Genomic DNA, 25,378 nt, shown 5'->3' with positions numbered 1-25,378 from the left:
AGGAAAACGTTACGATACCATTAATTAAATGGTGTACTCTTTATATATAGGTACTATTAATAAATCAAGAATTCTGTTAGTAATCACTTCTTTGGTAAAACCATTTTCCTAATTCCAACGACGTTTTAAATATGTGATTTATTTTGAGTTTTTAAAATAAATTTAATATAAATTACTAAAATATTTATTATTATATATATATTCCCTATTAGTAGCTATTATTTGGTGATATTATTTTCATAATTCCAACTTTGTCATTTTTCATATTTTCATGTAAAATTAGAAATCATAGAAACCAACACAAAACCCGCCAGAAATAACTACCTAAAATTTAAAGAAATGATTTTTTTGGTTTTAAAGATAAATTTAATATAAAATACTTTATTATAGTATAAGGTGGTGGTACCTGCTTTTCTTTCATCGTCCATATTGCGTTGTTGAAACCATTCAGAAGTGGTTAAATTAAGTTTGTCCTGCTCAAGGTTTGAAATATTCCAGTCTTTGAAGTACATGGTATCCTGATGAAATAGAATAAGAGGAGATGTCTTGTGCACCTCAGCTGCTATTCAAGAATCATCGGCGTTTAAGAAGTTATATTTTAAGGAGTTTGCTTCAATTATGGAACGTGGCTTGGAGTCAACAATTGCTCTCCCATTCGTAAGGCTTGTGATTTTCTGTTGTCTAAACAGCTTCCTTCGGGTGGTTGGGGAGAGAGTTATCTGTCTTGTCAAGACAAGGTTGGAAATTTTTATGATCTATTTGTTCTATCTCTCTCCTTTTATGGCTCCTTGTGATGTTTTAGAACCTTTCTTTTGTTGATTGTGACGCAGAAATAGAAAAACATGACTTTGATGATCATTTGTCGTGAAAGTTTTGGAGAATTTGCTGGTTTTTAGCATTTGTCAAATAATTAGTTGAAAAGATTATGATGTAATTGTTTACCTTAGCCAGCTGTATGTTTTGTTGCTCTGCCTAAGCAGATTGTCCTATTGAAACTTGTTTGTTGCTCATCTTGGGAAGAGACAAGACAAGTATTGTTACTTGATTTTCATTAGAATGCATGTTAACAAAAGAGAATGCAAGGATTCGGGCTCAAATGCTAAAATCTGGACGAGATTACCAGCTACTTTCATAATTGTAGAATCTTATTTATATCGAGTATACCCGGTTAATTATTGATCCAATTTTTAAAATGAAATGAAGGAAGAAATAAGATGTGAACTCTTGCTCTGAAATTGTCTCTATAACTGTGATGTGATAGGAAAACCAAGCACGTACAACAGATAAGACGTTAACTCTTGCTCTGAAACAACAACTAATAAGTCGTCGTTGTTTGCGTCAGCAAGAAAATGGGGATTACAACTGACACATGCGGCGAGTATGCTGACAGAAAATAGATATCAAATTTTGCTGAGTTGCTAAACATTTCAGATATTACTTTAGCTCAAAATCAAAGAGCTACAAGACTAAAAATTGTTTATCTGTACAGGTGTATTCAAATCTTGAGGGTAACAGGTCTCATGTAGTAATCATTGGATGGGCATCGATGGCTCTCATTCATGCTGGGCAGGTAAGCAATGTCCAGCAACAACAATTGTTCGTTTTTTTATGTGTTTTCCCCTTTCATGTCAGTCTCATCTTCAGAATGCAAATGATTTGCTAGATCACCTTTTCTTTGTGTTACATTACTACTCCCGCTTTGTGGCGTTGTCTCTTCCCTGTTCACTTCTTGAATTACAAGGGGCTCTAGTATCTCAACTACTTGACTCATTGCAGGCCTACCTTTTGGATTTTGGCTTATACATTGATATGAAACATTCGCCACCTTCATAAGAATTTTAGTGGAGTGTTGTCCTTCCATTCTTGGATCCACTATTCTCAAAAGTTTCTTGTTGTGGTTAAGGATCGGGCTGACCCACTCGACTAGATTGTGTTCTTGGCTAGGCCTGCTCTTATCCATGGCTGGTCTCCCAATGAGCATCTCAAGTAAAACGACACCAAAGCCATACACGTCGCTTCTTGCCGTCAAATGTCCTGACCAATCATGTAAAACTGGTTAGAAGAACTCAGAACTGCAGCTGTTGCAATGTTTCAGTCATTTGTGTTATTTGAAGTCGAAAAATGCCAAACAAAAGAAAGGACTGTTGAAGAGCGATTAGCAGAAATATTACCAGGTCACATGATGCATAAAACAAACTAAATTGATTTTAAAAATAGAGAATGTGCAACAGATCTTTCTCCATCTATATATAAACGCTGATTTATCATACCAAAAAAAAAAAAAAAAAAAAAATTAAAAAAAAAAAAAAAAAAAAACAAAAAAAACAAAAAAAAAAAAAAAAAAAAAAAAAAAAAAAAAAAAAAAACACCTTTAGGCATTGACAATGAAGATAAGGTAAAAATTTCACACTGGAAATTCAGAAAATCGATCTTTTTCAACTTTCATTCCTGATTCTGTTCAATCTTTTTTCAATATAATTTGCCTAGAGATTGTGGGATGTTAGGCATGGAGCCCTATCATTCTATTCCACAAAAAAAAAATAAAAAAAAATCAGTACATGGCAAACACAGTCGTACAGAACATCTATATGAACCATGCCTATTGGAATGTGATCTCAGGTTCGAGATCCAATTATACCAAACTCCTCCCGTAACTCAAAAAAGAAAACCTAAATATTCTAAAAACGATGTTGGATTTACCACATCTAACAAAAAATTCAATGTCTTAAAATCACGATATATGATTGGTTTATCCACACCATGAAGAAAAGCGAGTCCTTTTGCTGTATCCAAAGCAATCTTCAATCTTTTCTGCCAAGTTAAAGTGGCTCTCGTACTCCTACATGCGAAAAAAAAAGATTACATCTGTGAAGAGGGTATGTCAAAGTCTCGTTTCTGAGTCACTAATCAATATTAGGCAGCATATGGAATAAAATTCTGAACTCAGTAATTAATGTTCAAGTAATTATTAAGCTAATATCAGATCAAGTAAATAAATGGTGCTAGTTTACTTTCACATGAAAATCACTTAACATTAATCATCTACAAATAGTGCATGAATATATCCAATTGCACTCACTGAAAAAGAGGTGTTTCTCCCAGCTCCCAGAAGCCGTATATTCATAAACCAGCAATCTATGGTCGCCCTCGCAGCAGTAGCCTTGCTCAATTTTTTTTTTTTTTTTTTTTAAATCTGCAGGCTCAATAATTATGACGTAATTTATTTTTCTAATTGGGTTTTGTATTTCGGAATCTGGTTTATTTTTCTAAATTGGTTCCATTTTGGGTTTTCTTGCTCAAATGTATTATGAGGTATATTTAGTGATTTAATCACCTCTAAACTTTGGGATTTTCTCACAGTTAGCATCAAAGTTAATGTTAACCATTAATTATTTAGATTTGAAATAACTCAAACAAATCTAAAGCAAACAGACAGACATACCAACAATTCTTGACAACAACTAGAAAGGGGGAGGTATAGCCATGATTTAAAAACATATGTAAAAATTATATTTCTATTTTTTAATCACAAAATATAATATTTTCAATTTATAAGTAGAATTATGTATTTTTTTAAAGATTTATCACCATATATTACCAATGCCCCCGTTAAGTGGAGTAATTTTGGTTGAGTTTGGAGTTCCGATTTTCAGTTCTATCAATTCTAAAACTTTTGTTGACANAATTTATCATGATATTTTGATAAATAGAATTTTTATATTAAATCTTATTTCAAATATTTATTTTCAACCCCTCCCCCCTTAAAAATCTGTCTAGCTCCGCCCCGCAAGCAAATAACATTGAGATTCGACAAGATTTTTATATTCTAATTTTAATATTTGCATTAATTTTAGTATTTTAAATAGTGTAAAACCTTTAATATAGTTACTTCTAATTTTTAAGTAATTTCTTTAAACAAGTTTATTTTTTATAATTTTATTATACAAAATTAAGTCTTTTTATTAAAGCAAATTTCCTTTATGATAGGAGTCAAAAATTATTTATTGCTACTATTAATTTGTCATATTGGAATATATATAATTTTTCTATCTTAAAAATCCTAGCTCCGCCCCGCACAATTGGGGAAATCAGTTTGTTAGATTTTATAATTTGGAATGATTATCATATCTTCAGAGACGATTATCATATTCTTACACACCGTTTGTAGAGCAAATTCGCTTTAAAAACCCTCGACTTACTGTTCTGGTTTTCTTTCAAAGTTTATCGAGACACTTTTATGCTAACTTTTTGTAAATTTCACTTTACACCACGTACCCTTGCCAACAAATTCTTAACTCCATTATTTCGATATTGGTTAAAGAATGATTCGGTTCGATTCTTTTTCCTTGTAGAATAAAGTTTTATCTCTACAAATAGTTTGGATTAATTCGGTTATTGAAATTTATCGAACAGAATGCCGAGGTCCAACAAAAATGGGTTGAAAGGGTAAGACGTAAAACATGCAAGAATCTACATAAACTCAAACATAAATTGCAAAATATCTAAAGCCAAGTTAGAAATATAATGGATACCCTTGATCTTGAAATCGAAATCTCAATTATAACTATAACGACATGATTACCCGAGGAAAAGATGGACTAAAACAATTGAGGATGCAAAATTACATGGTCAGAATTGTTTATACAAGCGGAGTCAAAGGACAACCAACTGGACGTAGATAAGGAACAACACCAATATGAACATAGATGTCCAACTGGATGTAAATAAGGTACAACACAGATATGAATATATAACATCTATAAGACACCTTGGCTGAAATCGACACGATGACAAACCGATTTAGGTTTAGAAAACAAACTTGAACTAACCAAAACGGGAGTTTCACTAACTTTTGAGTTTGTGCAAGATCAAGAACACGGCTTGATGTGTGGACATCATTGTTGGAGTCAAGATCGACTGACGTAAAGCACGGGAACCAGCCCAGCCATTTTTCCATCCCTCCCGGGACGTTTTTTCCTGACCTGAAATTGCCAATGCGTTAGCTAACCATACGAAGGCAGATGCTCCAAAAGGTGGAACAGTTGGTCGAGAAACTAAGAAAGAAATTTGAAGCAGGCGCCACATGAAGTGACTTATGTGATCCATCTATAGAATGAATGAAAAACCCAATCAGTAGGTGGATAACTTGATGGTTCCAGTGCCTGACTACAACTTACTAATTTATGTGTGAAGTGGGTTGGCGATAACAACCACAGTTCACAGAACTTTCAATACGTGACTGAGAAAAACTTCCATTCCATCACATTTTTGAGTAAAAAAATTTGGCTAGGAAAATTTTCCAGGTTTCAGTGAACTTACGTAATACCAGCCGTCTACTTCATCTTCAATCTCAACTTCTTCATCAGCCGTAAGATTTAGCTGCATTACCAACATGCTAAAGAGTAAAGACAGGCAAACACCTCCAAGAAGGTGGGCGACGCGTCGAGAACTAAAACGGAATTCCAGCTTTAGCTGGTTCCAAGATCGTCCAACAAAACTTCATAAAAAGAAGTCTACAAATATCGAACTCACCTCATCCTCGCCACCAGCAGTGAAGTCATAAAGTGCCTTCCCAAACTGTGGAGCCCCTGAAGAAGCTCGCCCTTCGTCAAAACTGCGTGAACCAGGGGCCAATGGATTTTCAAATGATTCGTATCTTCGATGATCAGGCGATGAATATGGAGGTGGTTCTTCTCTAATCTGCAATTGGTCGAACATTTGAGGTTTTTTATTTCCATTTCAAATGAGAGAGTCGAAAAACATAAGTTCAGAATTTTAACCGGAGAACCAGGCCCCTCATACGCACTGTATCTGCTTCCACCTGCCCTTTCCTGCATAAGCAACTCAAGCAAATCACATCTCATACAGAAACATTTATCCACTATTTTGCACATGCGCAGAAGATCCCTAGCATTTATAGGCATATAATTGAGTCTAGCCAGAGAAATCCTTTCATAAGTGAACATAAACGTCATTTTGTTTCGGAAATTAAGAAACTGTGCCAACTTTGCATGTGTGTCTTAGTTTGATAGCATTCAGCAGGTAAAAATCAATTGTATAGATGAACACGATTATAGATGCATACGGAGGACTGAGAAGACCCATAAGTAGATGGCTTTGAACTGAACAATGATGGATAATTCAGTCCTCCAAAGTGGGAGGATATGGATGTCTCAACAGATCCAATTGAATCTGGGGAAGAAGACCCAGATCTTGCATCATCTTCCTGCAGAATAAGATAGATTATAAATATCACCCATCAATAGATTTAAGGGAGCTAGGCCATGTAATAGATTGGTGATGCTAACCTCCATCTCAGTTGTTTCTAACAGAGTCTTTGCCCACATGTCATCATAACTCATGGAAGGTCTAGAAATAATGTTATCTTCCTCAACGTCAGGAGCATCCGTACCAGCACCAGCTAGAAACTCATTAACCTGTTGTGAAGCAAACATATAGAGTGAAATTGTCACATACAATCAAAACAATAGGAACAAGTCTCATATGTGTTACAGAAATGACATGGCAGCATACAACATAAATAACCCAAAATTATAAGAGTTCACGAAGTTGCTTCAATGCAAAAATCAACTTGGTTAAATGGTTCTTTTGTTCCCTTTGAATTTCCTTCGAGAAGGATTTGGAGATTGACTCATGAAGTTCATCGGTCACAATTCCTTTATCGGCTAGAATTTTCATGTTCACTTGACCTCTACTTTCAGTAAGAATATTTCCAGTAACCACAAGCTACAACAGATAGATAGATAGATACATAAGGTATTCTCTCCCAGAAAATGGAATTAAATGATATTAGATAATGCCATCAAAGTAAAACTTCATTTCATAGGATGATTTATTATATTAAGAGTGCATTTGGATAGAAAAACTTTTATAACAGAGAGCGTTTCTTTAAATAAAAATTTTGTATCTAAAAAACTAGTGTTTTGATAGAGAAACTCATTCCAAAAAAGTGCTTCAAACATTTTTCCAAAAGCCAAATAATGTAGCATCTGCTTTAATTTTTTTCTAAATAAAAGATAAGTTCTCCTTTACTACTTGCATCTAAATATTAAACTTGCTTCTGCTTTTCTAAAGAAAATACTAAAACTTTTTCTAAATAAAAGCACATAAAAAAGCCAACATAATAAATGCTTTTTAAATATACGGCTAATTTATCTAAACTGGCCACAAATATCATTATATTCTGATAACCTCATTAGACCAGACTAAATAAAGTTCACATCTTATTTTAGCAAGAAAATAAAATTGTATCAAAGCAATTAATGAACAACATAAAAAATTCATAATACAATTATTACTACAAAATATCCTCCCAACCAGAATTTGTATTGGCGAGATTCCCATAAAAATTTTCATGTATAATTTTTTGTACCACTAGAATTGCCAAAGAAACGTAAAATACATTTAAACACACAAATTTTTATTGTAAGGGCCTGATTTTCACCGAGAGGGAAAAACAAAATAAACAACATGCCATTTTTCAAAAATAAAAGACATGGCATGACAAGGATAAATTAAATATAATAATGAAACATATAACTTAACAATGAATTTCAAAGATATTAAAATTAATATTTGTTTTGCAACATCCGTCTTCTGTGTAAATTGTGTAAGTCAAGCGCACATTAAATTATGCATTCAGACAATTTTTTGTGTCATGCCTTGCATGTGTATTACTTTTTCTGAATAGCTAGAACAAATGCACATTAATTGCTATTTTATTCATTTTTATGCATGATTTATTTAGTATCTGAGAGGGAACGAAAGCATTGTAGAAATGCCAATACATAATAATTCTCAACTTTAGAAGGATACGGCTTCAAGGTGAAATATGGTCATGCTAGCCCCCATGCCCTGTAAAATTAATTTCTTAAGGCATGCTCACCATAACAACATTTAAAGATAAAACACCCGACTATAATCTATAACTATGTTGGATTTGGCAAATAATTATACGTGTTTGAGAAATGTTCAGCAAGTGCCACGCTTTAGGTTCTACGATACATGACATTCGTCATCATTCATTACTCTATCCTAAGTATCTTCACTGGCCAATAAGGCAAACCAACTGCAAAAAATATCTGAAAAAGATGGGCTGTTTCCCTAATAAATCTCAAACATCAATCACTATTTTTTTCAGGAAGCAAACACTTAAAACCGCATACATGAGCCTGTTACGAAAGGGAATAGCTAGCATAAAGCAGGTAAACATGACATCCTTCAAAAACAAAAACATTTGTTTTGAGAAAAAAATATACTCATATAGGGTACAATCATGCTTAAAACTTAAGATAAAACCATTACATGTAAACAGATTAATAAATTCTCACCCTGTTCATCGCAGGTGCGTTGTTTCCCAATAAGCCATCATCACCGAGGTTTGCAGCCCAAGCATTAACTAGGTCGTCATCAAGTACATCTTGTTCAACGGACATATTTCTAGTATTTTCATATATAAGATCAGGAATCCTGGTTCTTGTAGTTTCATAAATAAGATCAGAAATTCCTGTCGCAACAGCAGGATCATTGAGGCCTGACGATGCACTTATATTATGCCGAGTGCGATAAATGTCAATAAGTTTTGCACTGTTGCAATCGCAAAATCAAATGAAAGAAGAAACACAGTGAGATTGATTTCTAATTGAAATTCTGTCTATGACAAAAATACAAACAGAAAATATGGATGATATCATCCCAAAATAACAAAAATGTGAAAAAGTAGCTTTTTTTTTTTTTTTTATAGAAAACTAATTTTATTATAATACTTGGACAGTACAATTTGTACGTGGATGAGCATTCCACAACAGCATTACAACAAACAACAGCCTTAAAATACACCAGAATTACAAGGAGACAAAGTTCTCATGACCAAATAAATTTGAAGTCCCTCACTAAATCTGAAACGCATAAATGGTTGAACTTTGTGAAAAAGTAGCTTTCAGTCCAGGGACACTGGAAAACCATACAGTTACACAACACACGAACAATTTGAAACAAGACATTCACCCTACTGAAACAATACACCAAAATTAATCGCCAAGACACTATTGAACAGGCAAACATCACACACACACAACTGATTACGGAGAATCAAAGATTTGTTTATCTCTCGCTTATCATCACCACATAATACTATATAACTTACTATCTTCTACTGCATGCCAAAGCAGGGAACTATGAATAGAACTATGAAGATATTGGTATATTAAAAAATAACTTTCTTCAACGGAGTTCCATTATGTTTCTCAAAATTTGAATTTTAGTTGTCAACTAACCAGATCTTGGAATCTTTGGAATGTACACTGTATAATTTTATATTTAAATTTAATATAGAAGAGTTCACTTAACTTGCCCACATGCGCAAATATGTGGACACATGGATAGGTATCTATCCTATCATGCATACAGGTGGTTTCACCATTAACCAAAATCTTATTGCTGACTTAAGAGAAACATCAAACTGATATTTCTAAGCTCCAGCTATTTCAACTAGACCATAAGAAACTGTCTTTTGGTAAATCAGATATAATAAAGTCAAATCAAAAGCACAATATTTTAAGAAAAAGGGATTCAAGTTGCGTTCAAATGCTTGCTTTATATATACCTAGACTAACTCCATACATTGTTCAACTCATCATGCTTGGGATTCTCTCAAATGCATGTCAATTCTAAAGATTGATTGGCTTGTTAGTTATCAAGTTAAAAGAAACGAGAGACTGAAAGTATTGGTTGCATTATCACTTCCAAAATAATGGCAACTTGATTTGAGAAATGAAGAAAGTGTTGTCATCAAATTCTAATAGAGTACAATATGTGAACAGACTTTTAAGCATCACCGTGATGCCATAAATTCTCAATACCTCTGCACACCCAACCAACTTTTCACGCATTATGCTCTTTCCTAACTCAGACAGCCAAATTTCTCAACAACGACCATCAGAGGGTACAATCACCCACCACCCAACCAAAAATGGTTGTCCTCAATTTTCCTGCTGAACCATTAGTGAGTATCTATACAATCCTTCTCAACTTAGTATAATCGTATTAAGTTTTTCTTCTCATTGGATTTGTTTTATAGTGTTGTCTTTTCGACACATTCAAACACAATGACAATCAATATTTTGCCACAGTTATTAACCTGACCGAGTAAATTTTCCTCAATTTTGAAATTTCAACTTTAAGTCCCAGCAGTGCTTGATATTTGCCACCTTTTAAAATGCACTATCTGTGGTTAGATACTGAGAAACTGAATTATCAACATTAGGAAGAAAATAACCAATGCAGAGGTAAATGCCCTTTCTTCACCTTTAGGAAGACCAAACACCATAGCACAGGCCACAGTGATAATATTTAGGAAAAAAATAGTGCTAACTACAATTTTCTTACTAATCTATGGTTAAATATTTTTTAATTAAACACTTTCTCAGATGACTAAATAGCTTTCAGTTTCTGCAAGGTGGAGCGGAAGGGGGAGTCATACCTTGTTGGTCCTAAAGGAAGATATTTTGCTCTAGGAACATAACAAAAGAGCGAGACAAGATCTAGCAATCTTTCATGTGTTTCATAGAGCTTCTTAAGTTCCTCATCGGTCCACTCCTTTTTAGCGTTATCATGATTCCGCATCTCCCTGAACATTCAAGTTCAAGTTTTAATTAAGCTCCAAGCATAACTTTTCAACAAGTTAACTAGCCTTAAGGAGGTAACAAAATTCTCGTTGCTCACTTTATAAGTTCATCTTGTGCACCATACATTTCATCTAGGACCTTTAACATGGGACTTATTAATGATCCAAGGCCAGTGCCGCTTGCTCCCTGATCTTCCCCATTACTAGTGTGCATATCTGAGAACTGAGACTGTACACCACCTTGAGCCAAAGTATTCAAAAATTCATAGATTTGTAGCCTGTATGGCTCACCAGATCTGATTGCAAGTGTAGTCAGTGCTTGAGCCGCTATAATTCGGACCTGGAACAACAAAATCAGTATAGGCCAAAGAAACTTTAAGGTCTGCCTGAAAATTAAGAACCAATGAAGTATCATGTACCATGTTATTTTCACAATATATCCTAAGCATCCAGCAAAAAGAGGAAAATTACCAAGTAAAATTATTAAAACAAGGACTCATGAGAAAGGTTAGTTTATTTTAATTTGTTTCACTACTAAAATCTTTCTCATCAAATTTTCCAATCATATCTTGTAAGCACATCGAAAAATATAAAATAGTACTCATCTCACACTGGGAAAGAATTAAAAAATATTCAGACTTGAATTTATTTCCTACAAGTGTCTTTAGGCGCTCATTTTTTTTAAATGACCAAAGGTGGCATCAAATATTCATTTGCACATGCAAAGCAAAATATATCAGAACTCTAATCATTCCACTGAAAGACTCTGAAAGATATCAAGATAAATTTTGCAACATCCATATTCCTCTTTTATCGAAGATGTGTGAAATACAATATAATTTAAGAGAGATATTTGTTTGGTTAGAGCGTTGATAGACCATGATTTTCAACAAGCAGTAACACTGGAGTAAATTTTTTTAAATGTCTAGCATAAAATTCAAACGTCAATATTGTCAACTTGTGTGATGAAACCATGTGGAAGAAAGCCAAATTACAAAGCATATACCTCCCAGCTTCCATTAAAAGCACACCTTTGGAGTCGAGTCAGAGCACCAGCTAAAGTAGGATTACGAGAGCTGGCAGCAGCAACCATTTTGTCAGCATCCAACATCATTAAAGCAGTACCAGGTGGGGTTGCTGACTCCCAAGCATATTCAGAAGCTGCATAATTTGCATTTTCTCCAAGAAACCAAACCTACATTAAATAGAGACAAAAATAAGCAAATGGCAAGAAAAATCAATCCACGGGATATGGATGAAATAAGAAATTACCAACAAGTAAAACATACAGGATCAATTAATTGATCAAATCACTTACTGCTGCTTGAACTAATCGCTGCAGCGCAAGTGCTGACTTTGGATCAGAAGCAGACACCCTGTCAATTGAGCTATATCCCAAGGCCGAGCCAGGTTGGGGAGGTGGTAAATCAAGAACTATTGTGACAGCTTCCAGAGCTGTGTGCTTTCCATCAGGTCCAGCTCCAACCAAACAAGTCTACAAACAAGTGTTGATCAGGCAAAGAAGTGAATCAAAATTATCGGAACTGGTCTGACTTGGTCATCTTAACTTACTTTCCACAGAAGTTGAAGCACATCAGCATCGATCTTCCCTGGAACTTTGGTTGCGAATATCCTTGCAATTTCAAGAAGAGTCACTGCCATATCTGGACTAGCCTAATGGACCATAAACATTAAAAAAAATTAAGGTAAGAACAAAAAAATGAACATACGTATGCAGGAAAATTAACATTTTTTTTTGAGACGAAACTAGATTATATTAATCGATAAAATTTTAAAAAGTTAGCGGATGAGTAATCCGCAAAAGTAGATAGAACACAACTAAGAAAGTACTATAGGAAAATTAACATATGAACCTTCTAAAATTGAGGACTGTGTTAAAGTCCTCAATTTCAAATTGCACACATAAGCTAAAACGCATAAAAAAATATCACTGAAACTAGCAGGCAAGAATCAAATGCCAAGCAAACAATCATCTGTGACACTGCAAGATGATATTATGCTCTTTTCAACACTACGTATTTCTGACTTTGAAATGTCAGAAAATAAATATCTGGTTCTTAGCATTTCGAATGATGGTATGTTTCAAATGTCTTGATATATTTTCAACTAACAAGCTACAAATTCAAGCTCTTTCCTTTGAAACTTGTCTTAAGTTGCTAGAAAAATCTAGCTCCCTGAAGCTGAATGACATCACAATATAAAGAGGATACACTCTATTTCAAATGTCATTTGATATTCAGATACAAAAGGCAATCTATTTTCACTTTATCAATCGTATAATTCGTCTTCAGTCACCATTCATCCATGTTTTATAACTTAATGTACAGAGAATACTACTTTAAAAAAATCACATAGATGTCAAAATTTTAAACGATATTGCGAGCATCATACTCTCTTGGCATGAACGAATATGACACAAGCCAAAAATCTCTGCTGAGGTCACCTATGGCATGGCAAACTTGATGGGACATGAAATTATTAGAAAATTGAGGTTGTATAGTGTGATGTTAAATTTCAACATCAATATAGAATTAAAGTTGTGCATTTTGGTTTCTGGTGGTCCACGGCATTTTTTGGTCACTATGGTTGGAGAGGAACAATAGTTGTGCATTTTGGTTTTGTAATCAGGCTTTGAGGATTACTTTCCTTTGTAATCCGAATTATTATTTTAATAAAGTTTAGTTTCATATCAAAAAAAAAGAGTTGTGCATTCTATGGTTAAATATGGTTCGATTAGAGTCCATATTTCTTCAGTATTTTGACAATTGACTTTTTGGCTCCACAGTAAACAGTTTAAATCTGTCATTTACAGATTAACTCGTGACAATAAAAGTAAATTAACAATGGATTAGCTTTACTTTTTCATTTTCCCGAGTACCTTGAAACGAGCATGCAGTGTTAGCAATATATCGTTCAGCAAGGTTGCCGGCCAAGATGGATCCGAGAGTTCGGATGCAATGATGGATTCTAGTTCATCAAAAGATTCATGTGGACTTTGCATCCATATCAGCGCTTTGATCACCATTGCACGCACATAAACACATTCACATGCAACAGTGGTTCTGACGACTTCCATTAATGAAGCCAACAAGCTCGCAATTGTGTCCTTAGCACCCATTTCACTAGATAAAGAGGGAACTCTACGCATACCTAGCAACAAAAGCAAAAAAATAGGATCAATGAAGTCNAAAAAAAAAAAAAAAAAAAAAAAAAAAAAAAGAAAAGAAAAGAAAAAACCTACACAGATACAAATTCAATCTTTCCATAGAATATAAAGCTTGTTATATTGCACAGAATGATTTTGCATCCCACGAAAAGGCAACAATTTCAATGCAATGCTTATACAAATTTGTCACAGTTACTATCTTGCTCTTGAGTACTCAAACGCAGATGTATTCACAAATGTGCGAATTTTGAAGGATAACATCAAAACAATTTGACACTTGGCTGCATTCAGTTAAAGCAGTTCATTGCAACAATCAGTGGTTGAAGAAAATTTTGGAAAACGGAAATTTTTATAATGGTACAGTGATAAATTCAACAAATCATTGTGGATACCTTCTGACGGTGCAGTTGGATTTATATCTGGATCATATGAATCGTTGCTTTCGGAAAAAGTATTGACATTAGCCCCTTCATCAATATCCTGTAAACCTAATGCAAAGGCGGCAGCACGACTTTTTCCCATCTCCTGTACAACCCTTGCTGCTGCATGCAATACAGGCCGCGAGAAACTACGAAATGAACTTTCCAACCTGAAAATATACATCAGAAGGACAATGTAATGCCCAAAGCTTGTCAAAAACATCCCCCGCAAGCCTAATAAAAAGATCTATCTATAAACACCCAGACTAACAAGCATATCAATAGTTTATATATGCATACAAGTATGTAGAAGTAGGACAAGTTAAAGAGGGTAAATGACCTGCGCATGACAAGTTTAATTAATGGCTGTGGCCGCCTAGACTTCGAAGATTTATCTTTGCTGGACTTCGGAGGAACTGCATCTTTTGCCTCAGAACCGGAATCCTTAACAGGAGCTGCATCAGGAAGCTTGAGTATTTCTCTAGTCAAACAATACCACCCAGCAGCTCTTTCCTCAGTCCTATAATGGATGATAGAAAATTAAGCAGTCTAAGAAGTAAATATCTACTTGACGTGGACAGTAAACCACAACCAGTTGAAAACAATAATTGGTTGAGAAAAAATTTTGCACATTTCATGCATACCTCTCGGAGTTATCAGATTTACCCAGCACACAAAGTATAGCCTCGAAACAAACTCTTTCACTGGGATCCAAGAGGAGTTGATACAGTAAGGAATTGAATTGAGACCTGACATCCGGACGATCTGAACTTGCAACAACAAAAGCATCGTTAGCATTTCTTCATAAATTGCAGTCGAAAATATGTAAAAGAGATCTTCATGCGTGAAGAACAGGCATAAAGTTCAGTAGTTATCAAAGTACCATCTAATGCACGAGCCCTAGACACGGTATGGCACAGCTTAGCAAGTGCAACTCTAGCAAGAACGTCATGTAAGTGCAGAACATCCTGAAGAGCCCCTGATTCATAGAAACTGAGATTAAGATAACCATACAAGCCTACAAGGAACTTTAAGGCCAATTTTTTTTTAATATTGTGAGGGAAAACAGTTATTACAGGATAAAACCAGTTTTTGTATGATTAAATAAAATATTAAGGCAGAAGCAAACGAATTACGAACATACCACCAGGTTGGGCATGCTTCCCTGCAAAATCCAGAAAGTTTATGGTGAAAATTTATCCAAAATCTAAAATCCAAACATGAGATGAGCGTATAACGTTTTAGAAGCAGTGATACAAGGTGTGTAGTAGCAGGGCAGATGCTGACAGAACATGTTTGCTTTTAGGCATAACAGTTTCTAAAGGAACGTGTTTTTTGAAAAGAGTTCCTCATCGATCTAGACTACAGGTTACTTATTTCCAATGAAGGTCGTGAATATGAATTTTAAGTTCCAGTCAATTTGCTTAGCTTTGGTAAGGATTTTTTCACCTAAAGGACCTTTAGAGAGTCCTCTTTGAAGTCCAGGAATAAAGAATAAAAACATAGCATCAATAGAATTATTAAATCCTGCTTCAACAAAACTAAAAGAATTGGACACTCAACAGATATCAAAACACAAAATAATGGAATGAACAAGTTTCAAAGCACAAAGTGATCGCATTACCTAAAGCCATTGCAACTGCATAGGGATCTTTTGTGCCTAATTCATATAGAATTTCTAGAGAATGCCTCACTGCTACAGGATCCAAAAATGAAACACTGCAATGACATTGAAATGGCCTAAGAACTGGTGTGTAAAGATATAAATGTAAAGTTAATGTAAGATGCTACACGGTCCCTGAAGAATATATATACACAGTACTAACAGATAAACACTAATTTCTCTAATGAAAATGTGTGACATTATGGCAAATCAAGTCGATGAGCAAATTTAAAATCAACTTCTGGTGGCATTATTGAATTTCCATGAAATTAAAAGTAAATTATTCAAACCAACTGCAGCAATATAAACAATTTTCTCCAAAACCCTTGTTAAAAAGTCATAAGATTCTATAGGAAAACAAAAAAAATTCTTACCCAACCTTGTTTAAGTAAAACTAGAGCTCCTTCGCATGCGATGTGTTCATACACATTAAAAAAAATTAGTGTTAAATATATTTTTTTGTGAATTTGAGAGATTATATTAAAATTTAAACTTTAAAAACTTTTATACTAATTTTTTATGTTATAATTGATATGATTATTTAATTTAAAAGTTCAAAATATAAGTAAAGATAATAAATATTTCATCAGGATATAGAAGATAGATAAGATGCAAATTTACTAAAATGGGTTTAATGAAATTTTTATTAAACAAAAATAGAATGTTTTGTAATTTGGGAAAAATGATTTTTTGTGTTCATTAAAAACCAGAGTGTCTCATATTTAATAACATAGTATAGATTTAGAAACTGGTGGAAAATAGAACGGTTGAACTCTTTTCTTAAGAGATGAGTCTCAAATGCATCAAACTTCTTCACTCCAAATAATAGTTGAAACTCTGCCAGCAAGCATAAACTATTCATCCTCCATGCTAATTTTTATTACTCTGCCATGGTAGTTTGGCAATGAGCTCAAGAAACTCGTAATGGAACAGTTTTATCCTTACAAGCATTAATTTGTCAATACGGTATCGGAAATATTGTGTAGATTTCAATGCAGAAGAGAAGACTACCACAGGTCGTGGGAGAAGGAAAACAAAATGTCCCAACAGATAATTAAAAATTTAAGCTATTGAAAATAAAAAAAAAAACCAAGGAATTGATCGACAATTGAGCTATTTTATGTAGAAAAAATAAAATGAAGAGGATGGTACATTAAAAAAAGAGTAAAGGCAGCAATAGACAACAACAGAAGTCTCACAATTTTGATCTGAGTTAGAAAACCAACATCAATCCTTTTAAATCAAAACATCACCAAAAAGAAAGATAGCTAACCCTTGCACTGCACGATGAAGAAATACTGGATTTCCTGGATCTAGAGGGAGCCTTCTCAAGGCACTAATGGCTGCGTATTGTAAATTGCTTCGAATGACAGACTGAGAGATGATCATCCACAAACACAATAAAAAGAAGACACTATTACTTGAATGCTCAAAACAAGATAATAAGAATTAAAACATCGGTGTCATATAAATACAACTGTTTTGAATTAACTGTGCCAAGTACAAGCATCATCAAACAACCAAAAACATTCAAACGTGGATTTCATTATTAACATGCATATACAAAAAAGTAATGCAGCATATCGTTAAAGTAAAAGTGCCTTTAGTGCTCTAAAAAGGCATCCTGAAGGTCTGAAACTAACCACCATGGCACCATCAATAGTTTTTGCATGGAGACAGTATCAGACAACTCGTGACAATAAAGCTGAACCAAATAAGACTAGTAAAAGATATTCCAGATGACAGATTAGGAAGGACAAGAAGATGCCTCAACCCAATTTCAGTTTGGTTTTATGAGAATTTGAGGTAAATTTTACAGCTGGACAACCTAGACCCTAGTTATCTAAAATACTAGGAGTAATATTTATAAAATAACCGCATTAAATTTTGGGAGAGGAACATTTGTTTCCAACAACCAATCCAATCCAGATTGCCAAATACCATAATCCTTACCACTCTCTAGTTCAGGGACTTCAATTCCCCCACCTGAATATAGAGGGTAAGACAGAAACAAGACGTGAACTTTCTCTAACCGTGCAACATTTAGTTGCAAACATATAAATTTCAATGGACCACGAAAAGGGAGTTTCTGAGACTGCTTTTTTACTTGTTCTGGTGTCTCAAACGGTAAGAATTCGATTTTAAAACAACAAAAACCAAAATAGGATTGAATTGGATTGTCAAGTTGTTCTGTTCAATTATTCTGTGCCATCCGCAAACAGGAGCCCCATCCATAGACCTGTGGTGCATAGCAAATGAGGGTTTATAATGGAAACTGATGCATAAAAGAGCTAAAACTATTGTATTTTCCAAGGCAGTAAGATATCATGTCTGATGAGATTCAGCCCCTGAAAATAGCCAATAGGATTCAAGTTCACAAAATGCGGCAACTAGAGGTTGGCCACAGGCAAAGCAGATTTGAATTGCAGAATATTCTTGTTTATTATTCTTTTCCAGGTATGATGAAAAATAATATAACTGCCTCGAGTCAGAATCCGGTACAAAATACAATATCAGGAGTAGCATACTAAGGAGGTGAACTATCTAAGCAAGCTGCAGAAATAAACCTAAATCCAAAACCTATAATATAATGTAACTTGGTAAGGCTACCTCCTTATCAGCACCCTTCGTTCCAAAGATACCTTTCTTTCGTTTCTGAGGGTCGGCAACCTGCAGTCAAAATGTTAATGTAACACTGCAGAATTCAAAATTGCTTTTAAGTTTTAACATCCTCAGAGAAGATTACATAATAATCGTCTCGTTTTCCAATGTTAAATGTTCTGATAAATGAACAGACAACAGCTATAGCAACTACGTAATATTGTTATTAGAAATAATAATGACAACTGACAACAATAACAAAAGCTGCTGCTGCTGCATCAACTTACTCAGAGAAGATTACTCCTCTCAATTATTGAGTAAAAAAAGAATATCAAAAAAGCCTATCAAACAAACATTCACAAGACTAAATAAACTCAAGCCCTTTCTCATGAATTTCAACTCAACATCTCCCTGACGCAAGTTCTCCAAGAGAAGACTAAAACAAAAATAACTGACGACGTGATTTTCCACCAGACAGGGATGACAACATAATGACCACTGAGTGCAAAACCAAACCAACCAATAATATTTTCTTTTCTTTAGTTTTAACGAACTGACTCACAGATCAACACCACTGAGCTGATCAAGGTAGAAACTGATGATGCTGTTATGAGGATGTACCAAACATTGTGCAACGATGTGTTAGATCTAAACACATAAGCACAATTCAAAATAAGTAATAATTTGCAGTTCTAAAAATTACAAACCAATTATCACATGTCAAAAAAAGTCAGCAGAAAATGGTCATAGATTATCCAAAAATTAAAAATAAATAAATAAATACGGTAAACCCCTGGTGTGGGAATACAAACCTTATCCAGAATGCCAAACACAAGTTCGTACAACCTAGACAAAATTTCAGAGTTGCTAGAAGGTGCATAAGTCAGAGCTTTTAAGGCTTGCAGTCTCCGTGCATGAACTTCAAACAAAATAAAACAAGAAAATATCAATGAACGATTTTAGCAAGAAGGCATACAAATCTTCTATATTTTGAAACAACTAAATTAACTCAAAAGCACAAAATAATCACATATTTATCTTTCATTTCTAATTCAATTTAAATTTTAGAGAAGGTAAAAAGTATGAAGGACACGATGAAGAATTACAGGCTCCTTATTTCTCTTACAAAAACTATGGCATGCAGTAAGAATGAATCATCCTGAAAAAATCAAATATCTTTCCTAAAGAATTTGAATTCAACGTGTCTAAGACTCGAGGTGGGTATGATTGATCTTAATCAAAAGACATGATGATAAGCTCCGCTAAAATGTAATCTCTCCAACTTCATTTGGTGTATGTACAAAGAAGTAAGAAAACTGATAACTGAATCAACATTTTCCCCATTCCTGGACTCCCTTTATCCTGTTTATTATGTCAAGAATAAGCTAAAAGGTTTGCTTTAATAGAGTCCCAAGCAAACGAGATGTAAGTTTGCCAGAGTGATGAAGGCTCGTGGACCTCAAAATCATAAAGCTAAACAAGAATAAAAGTGCATGACATATAAAACAGAGTGTTCTTTAGGTCCTTGTACTTGAACCCGGAACATGTCACCAACCCAACCGGTAACCCCTCTCGTTTAGGCCTCATTCTACCCCTGCAAGGCACCCCATAAAGCAAAACACCAATTCAATGGAATGAATCACATCCAATTCTTGATCAGTTCATTATACTTCCAATATGGTGTTCCTTTTCTTGACAAATAAAACCACGCTAAGACTGTCACTTTAAATGCTTAACAACCCCAACAATCCATGTTCTCCAGAAACACTCCTTTCATCTCCATTCCCCCACAGACTTTAATTATGATATCACTTTTTTTGTTAAAAACCATTTTCTCAAAAATCGCAACAATACAAGTTGTGGTGTCTACCTATAACCAGTGTTTCTGGAATGAGATTTATCTAATAAATTTCTTAATTTCACCGGTGTTCAGTAGTCATGAGGGGAGAAAATGAGGACAATCATTTGAACAAAGCATGATATTATTAGTGTTTTAACGTAACTGTCAATCAACTACGAGGCTTGACTGATTATTACGATGAGGCTTAAGCTCAGCAGCTAAATTAATATGAATAAGCAAACACCATAACCAGCAGAAAAGCCCTTTGGGCAATTAAACGATAACAATTGCATAAGGCAGGCTTAGTGGCATATGCCAATAGAGAAAAAAATGTTGCATCCTAATTGTTAAGAGCTTGAACAACATCGCAAGCAGCAGTAGTGATGATCAACACAAAGAAAACAGGGGCCCAAACTTCTCATTTTTTGAGTGGTACGACTGATTTTAGAGTGTGGTTGGGGTATCCGTCGGGGTTTTTTACTGTTCGGTCTTTCTATGCTTCTTTTTTCCCGGTTACAGCTTTCCCTTCATTTCCATACCACGAAAATATCTGGAAAATACCGATCCCGAACAAGGTCCAAGTCTTCTCGTGGATAGTGGCGTTGGGGAAACTACCTACTAGCGACATGTTGCAGAAAAGGTGGCCTGATTGCGCATTAAGACCGCAATGGTGTAATCTATGCCGGAGACATGAAGAGAACCAAGACCATACTCTGGTGCACTGTTCTTTTTCACATGCAATTTGGACAAGAGTTCTGCAAGAACTTCGTTTCGACTGGACATTTCCAAGAAAGGCTCGGGACTTGTTTATCATGGACATGACTATGGCAGACGGAAGAAGGAATAACAGATTCTGGCTCTTGACGGTGCACTGCATCTTTTGGACTCTGTGGTTGGAAAGGAATAATAGAGTGTTTGCGGATTCGACAGAGTCTCTGGACGAAGTATGGGCAAAAATCAGACTCAGGGTCGCGACATGGACAACGATGTTACCGGAGTTCAAACATTTACTTATTGCGGATGTGATTAAGGATTGGAATTATGTTTGTTGTTGATTTAAGATCTCTGTTTTTATTGCAATTTTTTATTTAATTTCTTAGGATTACTATCCTTTGTAATCCACACTATTATTATAATGAAAAGTAGTTTCCTATCCAAAAAAAAAAAAATTGTCAAACTAAAAGGCTGTCTTCACCAATGCATAGTTGTTTAATGAATAATGAGCAACTTTTTCATTTTTTGAGAATACAATAATTTAGTGTGTAAGTCAAGTTGTCAAACTAAAAGTCTGTGTTCACCAATTCATAGTTGTTTAATGAGTATGCCAGAGCGCCATGCTCTCACTAAGGCACAAACTGGCACCTTTAAAGGGTAAGGTAAAGCCTTCATAAATTGCACAGATTGACCACAACTTGTGCCTTTCTTATGTAGAAGTAGTCTTTTTTTTCCATGTCCCTCTCGTCTCTCCTTACTTTTCTTCGCTCTCTTATATCTCCAATTATATTTTTTTGTTTTCGGCCTCGAGACACAAAATATCTTGATTTTGTCTACTATTGGTAACTGTACTTAAGGAAAAGAGCCTACTCTTGCAGTGAACTAAGTTGACCGTATACTAATTAGTAATTACTTAAAACTTAGCACAAAATAATTCACTCATTCTGTTAGACATGAACCATGTTTCAATTCATACACTGTAATCCAAACTACATAGCAAGAATATACATAGCAAAAAACAATATGCATGGTAATGATTTGCAAAACAAGAAAAAAAAAAGGCAATCACTCACATTCAACTTCTTCATTTAAAGCCTCTGAAGTTAACCGCTCTATTATTCTAGGCACAACATCAGCTCTTGTCACCCCTCCAACAGTGTCGATGTCAGCCAGAGCATCCCAATTTGGAGTAGGAATCCCACCACCTGGGCTTAAACCTTGGGAACCAGAATCTGATAGAATTCTGGCTAAGTAATAATAAACATAGCGCAATACAGTCCTATCTTCACACTGCTGGTCAAGCTACAATTTAAAAAAATTGCAGAACTAATCAAAATTTCATTTAAAAAATGACCGGTACATGCAACTTAAAATATTTAAACAAAAATAGTGCAATGGGCTTTTTTGGAAACTGAGTTCCAGACATCAAGGATGATAAGGCCGATCATTTAGAACAAACTAGGTGACTGAAACAATAAATAATTCCCATTATTCCATAACTAACATGTACTTGTTCTCCTCTTTTTAATACTGAATTGTAATATTAACCAGCATGTCCTGTAAAATGAAATTAAATGTCTCTGGTGAAGCAGCAAGTCTTCTATGTTCTTGAACTTATAGCGTTCCACTATTGTCATGATCTCAACTTCAAAACCATATCCAACAGTTTTTTCTATTATGAAAGTTTCTGAAGCACCTCTTACAGCTCTAATGGCTAATGCAACTTGTATTTTTATAGTACAACTGCTTTGAAATAAAATATGGACACACGTCATCTCTTTATGAATCATATTAAGCATTAGACCACAAAGTCCATCTTGGTGGCATAAAAGATTTAGTGCAACGGTAGTAACTCTTTATAGTTGCAATAAGTGAAGCTCGACCGAAGAATACTAATCATTCAGACCAACATGCCACACCCCTGTCCATGTTTACGTAACTTTCTAGCTCCAATTAGAGATCATATCTCTAAGTTGATAAATTTGAAACAACAAAGACAGACCCTGCAGTGGTTTATAATGATTCATATATCACAGGAGTGTGTGTTAGTTTCCTGAGCAGAAATTTGAAGCAAATACTAACAGCTATCGAGTTTTCGTACCATTAGAAGAGATGGAGCCAAGGAAGGATCAACAGAGTTGTACACTGCGAGCTTCGGGAATACATTATGCACCAATTGCCTTTGTGAACTTTTCTACAAATGTTCACCAAACCAAAAGGGAGAATCGCTAAGTCAGAAAATCGTCATAGAGCAAGAAAGACAAAATCTATCTTCGAGAAAATGCCAGGTACTTGATCGGATGTGGCTGCTAACTCGTGAATACTCCTTGCAAGTTGAGCATAAGAAACGGGCTGCCACATAATAAGACAAAAAAAAATCAACAATTGAAAATGTCAACATAATTATGCACCAAATACCAAAAAAAAAAAAAATACAGTCACAGAAGGGTACAGGCCTATTCGCAAGAGAAACTCAGCCTGATCACAAATTCGAGTCCATAAAAACGCAAACTTGCAAGCAAGATGTCTCCAATATGGAAATAGCACAGTTGAGGAGCTCGAGAATAGAGCAACTACACAATTAAATGCAGACAAACGCTGTGCACGAGTCTACTACTTCTGAGGAGAGTAAACGACAACAAATACCTTTTTCTTCTGCTTCTGGGGAATGATGTTAGTGCGGACGGGATTGAAAGCCGCCTTAGCAGCAGAGATAGTGTCACTCTGGATCTGCATTAGAGTCCCCTTCTTCGATTTCCTCTCCACCACCACTGGCACTGGTGCACCAACCGCCATGTTCGCCGACGAATCAATCGGCGACGCTGCCGTAGCAGCCGATGCTGCGGGGAGCTTCGTCGATGAACCATCCGACGTTATCAGATCCATGAGCGTCGTGCCCGAAGAATCCTGAAGAAACAATAACAAAGAAACGACCAAAAACTCCAAAATGAAGCAGTAACGCAGAAACGAAGCATGAATATCCCGTTCATCAATTTTACAGATGAAAAAGACCAATAAATCAAAACGGATACAGATCTCGCAGAATTACCGCCATTGGAGGACGATCGGGGAAAGTGGAGGAGCTATTTCTGCTCTTCCTACTGGCAAATTTCTTCGGTAATTTTGGTCTTCGAGTGCTGTGATCTGCTCTGGTTTCCCTGAATGTGTGGGTGATTCATTTTGTATTAGGTGATTTCCTATCTCGAAAACGAACCGGGTTTTTGTATAATATATAGAATGACTAATTTAACCTTAGTTGCTTTTTTTTAAAAAAATATTGTTATTATATTNAAAAAAAAAAAAAAAAAAAAAAAAAAAAAAAAAAAAAAAAACTTGTACCAAATTATTTTTATATTGCTATTTTATACAATAAAGTCCATAAAAAATTACGATCTATATTATGAATTGACCAATTAATAAATTGAGGTGGATTTTTAGGTAATGTATATATCATCCCTTACAATTAAGTCGAGTTTTAGGTAATACATGTATCATCCCTTACACATCCCTTACAATTAAACTCAAAATCTCGATGAAAAAATAGATTTAAAATCAAATGTAAGGTATTGATCTATATTAAATTATTAAATTTGAATACTTTGGTGTCATGGTTTGGTTTTTTATAAACCAAAAATATTTTTTTTATCCAATTACAAAATATTCTATTTTTTTAATAAAAATATCATTAAACTCATTTTAGTAAAATAATAATTTTTAAATTAAATAATCATACCATTCATAATATAAACAATTATTAAAAAAATATTTTTAAAATTTTAAATTTTAAAAAAATATATCTAATTCAAAAAAATTAACACTGATTTTTTTTAATATGTACGTATGCATAGTTTGCGAAAAATGACTAGTTTATAATAAGGTAGGCTTGCGAAAGAGCACTAGTTGTGGGTGGTTAATTTTAATTTGATATTATTAAGTTGTTTTTATTAGATAATGTTATAGTATATTATATTTTAAAAATAAATTTATTCTTATTGTTAATATTATGATCAATTTATCTTATTATTTTATTTTAGTAATTTATTTATTATAATTTTTTTATTATTAGTAATTTATTTATAATCATTTATTATTATTGTCGTGGTAAAAAAAAAGACAGTAAGACCGAGTGTTTAACACTTTACCAAAATTTATAGCTAGTATTAACAATGCAACTCAAATTTTTAAAATTATACAACAGTTCAGGTATCATGTTTCGATTGCTATGTACAATAGAAACAATTATTACACTAGTATCCAGATTTATATATATATTATTTCATGAACTAATGTAGTTTACAATTGGTTTAAT

At 34.3% G+C, this 25,378-nt stretch overlaps 1 protein-coding gene across 1 annotated transcript; it reads right to left on the bottom strand.

Moving 5' to 3' along the window:
* Positions 1 to 4,580: 4,580 nt before the first annotated feature.
* LOC140971494 (uncharacterized) lies at positions 4,581 to 24,268 on the bottom strand. The gene is made up of 27 exons (XM_073433781.1): positions 24,119 to 24,268; positions 23,716 to 23,976; positions 23,362 to 23,421; positions 23,171 to 23,263; positions 22,143 to 22,371; positions 19,328 to 19,434; positions 18,525 to 18,584; positions 17,188 to 17,288; positions 15,876 to 15,970; positions 15,396 to 15,416; positions 15,135 to 15,230; positions 14,896 to 15,016; positions 14,592 to 14,771; positions 14,225 to 14,421; positions 13,545 to 13,816; positions 12,218 to 12,319; positions 11,964 to 12,140; positions 11,652 to 11,840; positions 10,744 to 10,985; positions 10,502 to 10,648; positions 8,352 to 8,607; positions 6,309 to 6,437; positions 6,086 to 6,226; positions 5,781 to 5,831; positions 5,533 to 5,700; positions 5,320 to 5,379; positions 4,581 to 4,982 (listed from the first exon to the last, which is right to left on the bottom strand). The coding sequence occupies exons 1-27, from the start codon at positions 24,122 to 24,124 to the stop codon at positions 4,908 to 4,910; spliced, it is 3,636 nt and encodes a 1,211-aa protein (XP_073289882.1). The 5' UTR covers positions 24,125 to 24,268; the 3' UTR covers positions 4,581 to 4,907.
* Between the last annotated feature and the right edge of the window lie 1,110 nt (positions 24,269 to 25,378).

The sequence above is a fragment of the Primulina huaijiensis genome, chromosome 2 (assembly GCF_012295235.1).
Source record: "Primulina huaijiensis isolate GDHJ02 chromosome 2, ASM1229523v2, whole genome shotgun sequence".
Classification (NCBI taxonomy): Eukaryota; Viridiplantae; Streptophyta; class Magnoliopsida; order Lamiales; family Gesneriaceae; genus Primulina; species Primulina huaijiensis.
The sequence above is the reverse complement of the archived record's forward strand: the minus strand, read 5'-3'. Positions and strand labels throughout refer to the sequence as shown.

Excerpts from the sequence above, each read along its gene's own strand:
- LOC140971494 (XM_073433781.1), bottom strand. Across the intron at positions 19,435-22,142 it reads TTTAAATGAAGAAGTTGAAT|TTCATGCACGGAGACTGCAA; the intron begins GTGAGTGATTGC and ends TTTTGTTTGAAG. Across the intron at positions 6,438-8,351 it reads ACGCACCTGCGATGAACAGG|GTTAATGAGTTTCTAGCTGG; the intron begins GTGAGAATTTAT and ends GCTTCACAACAG.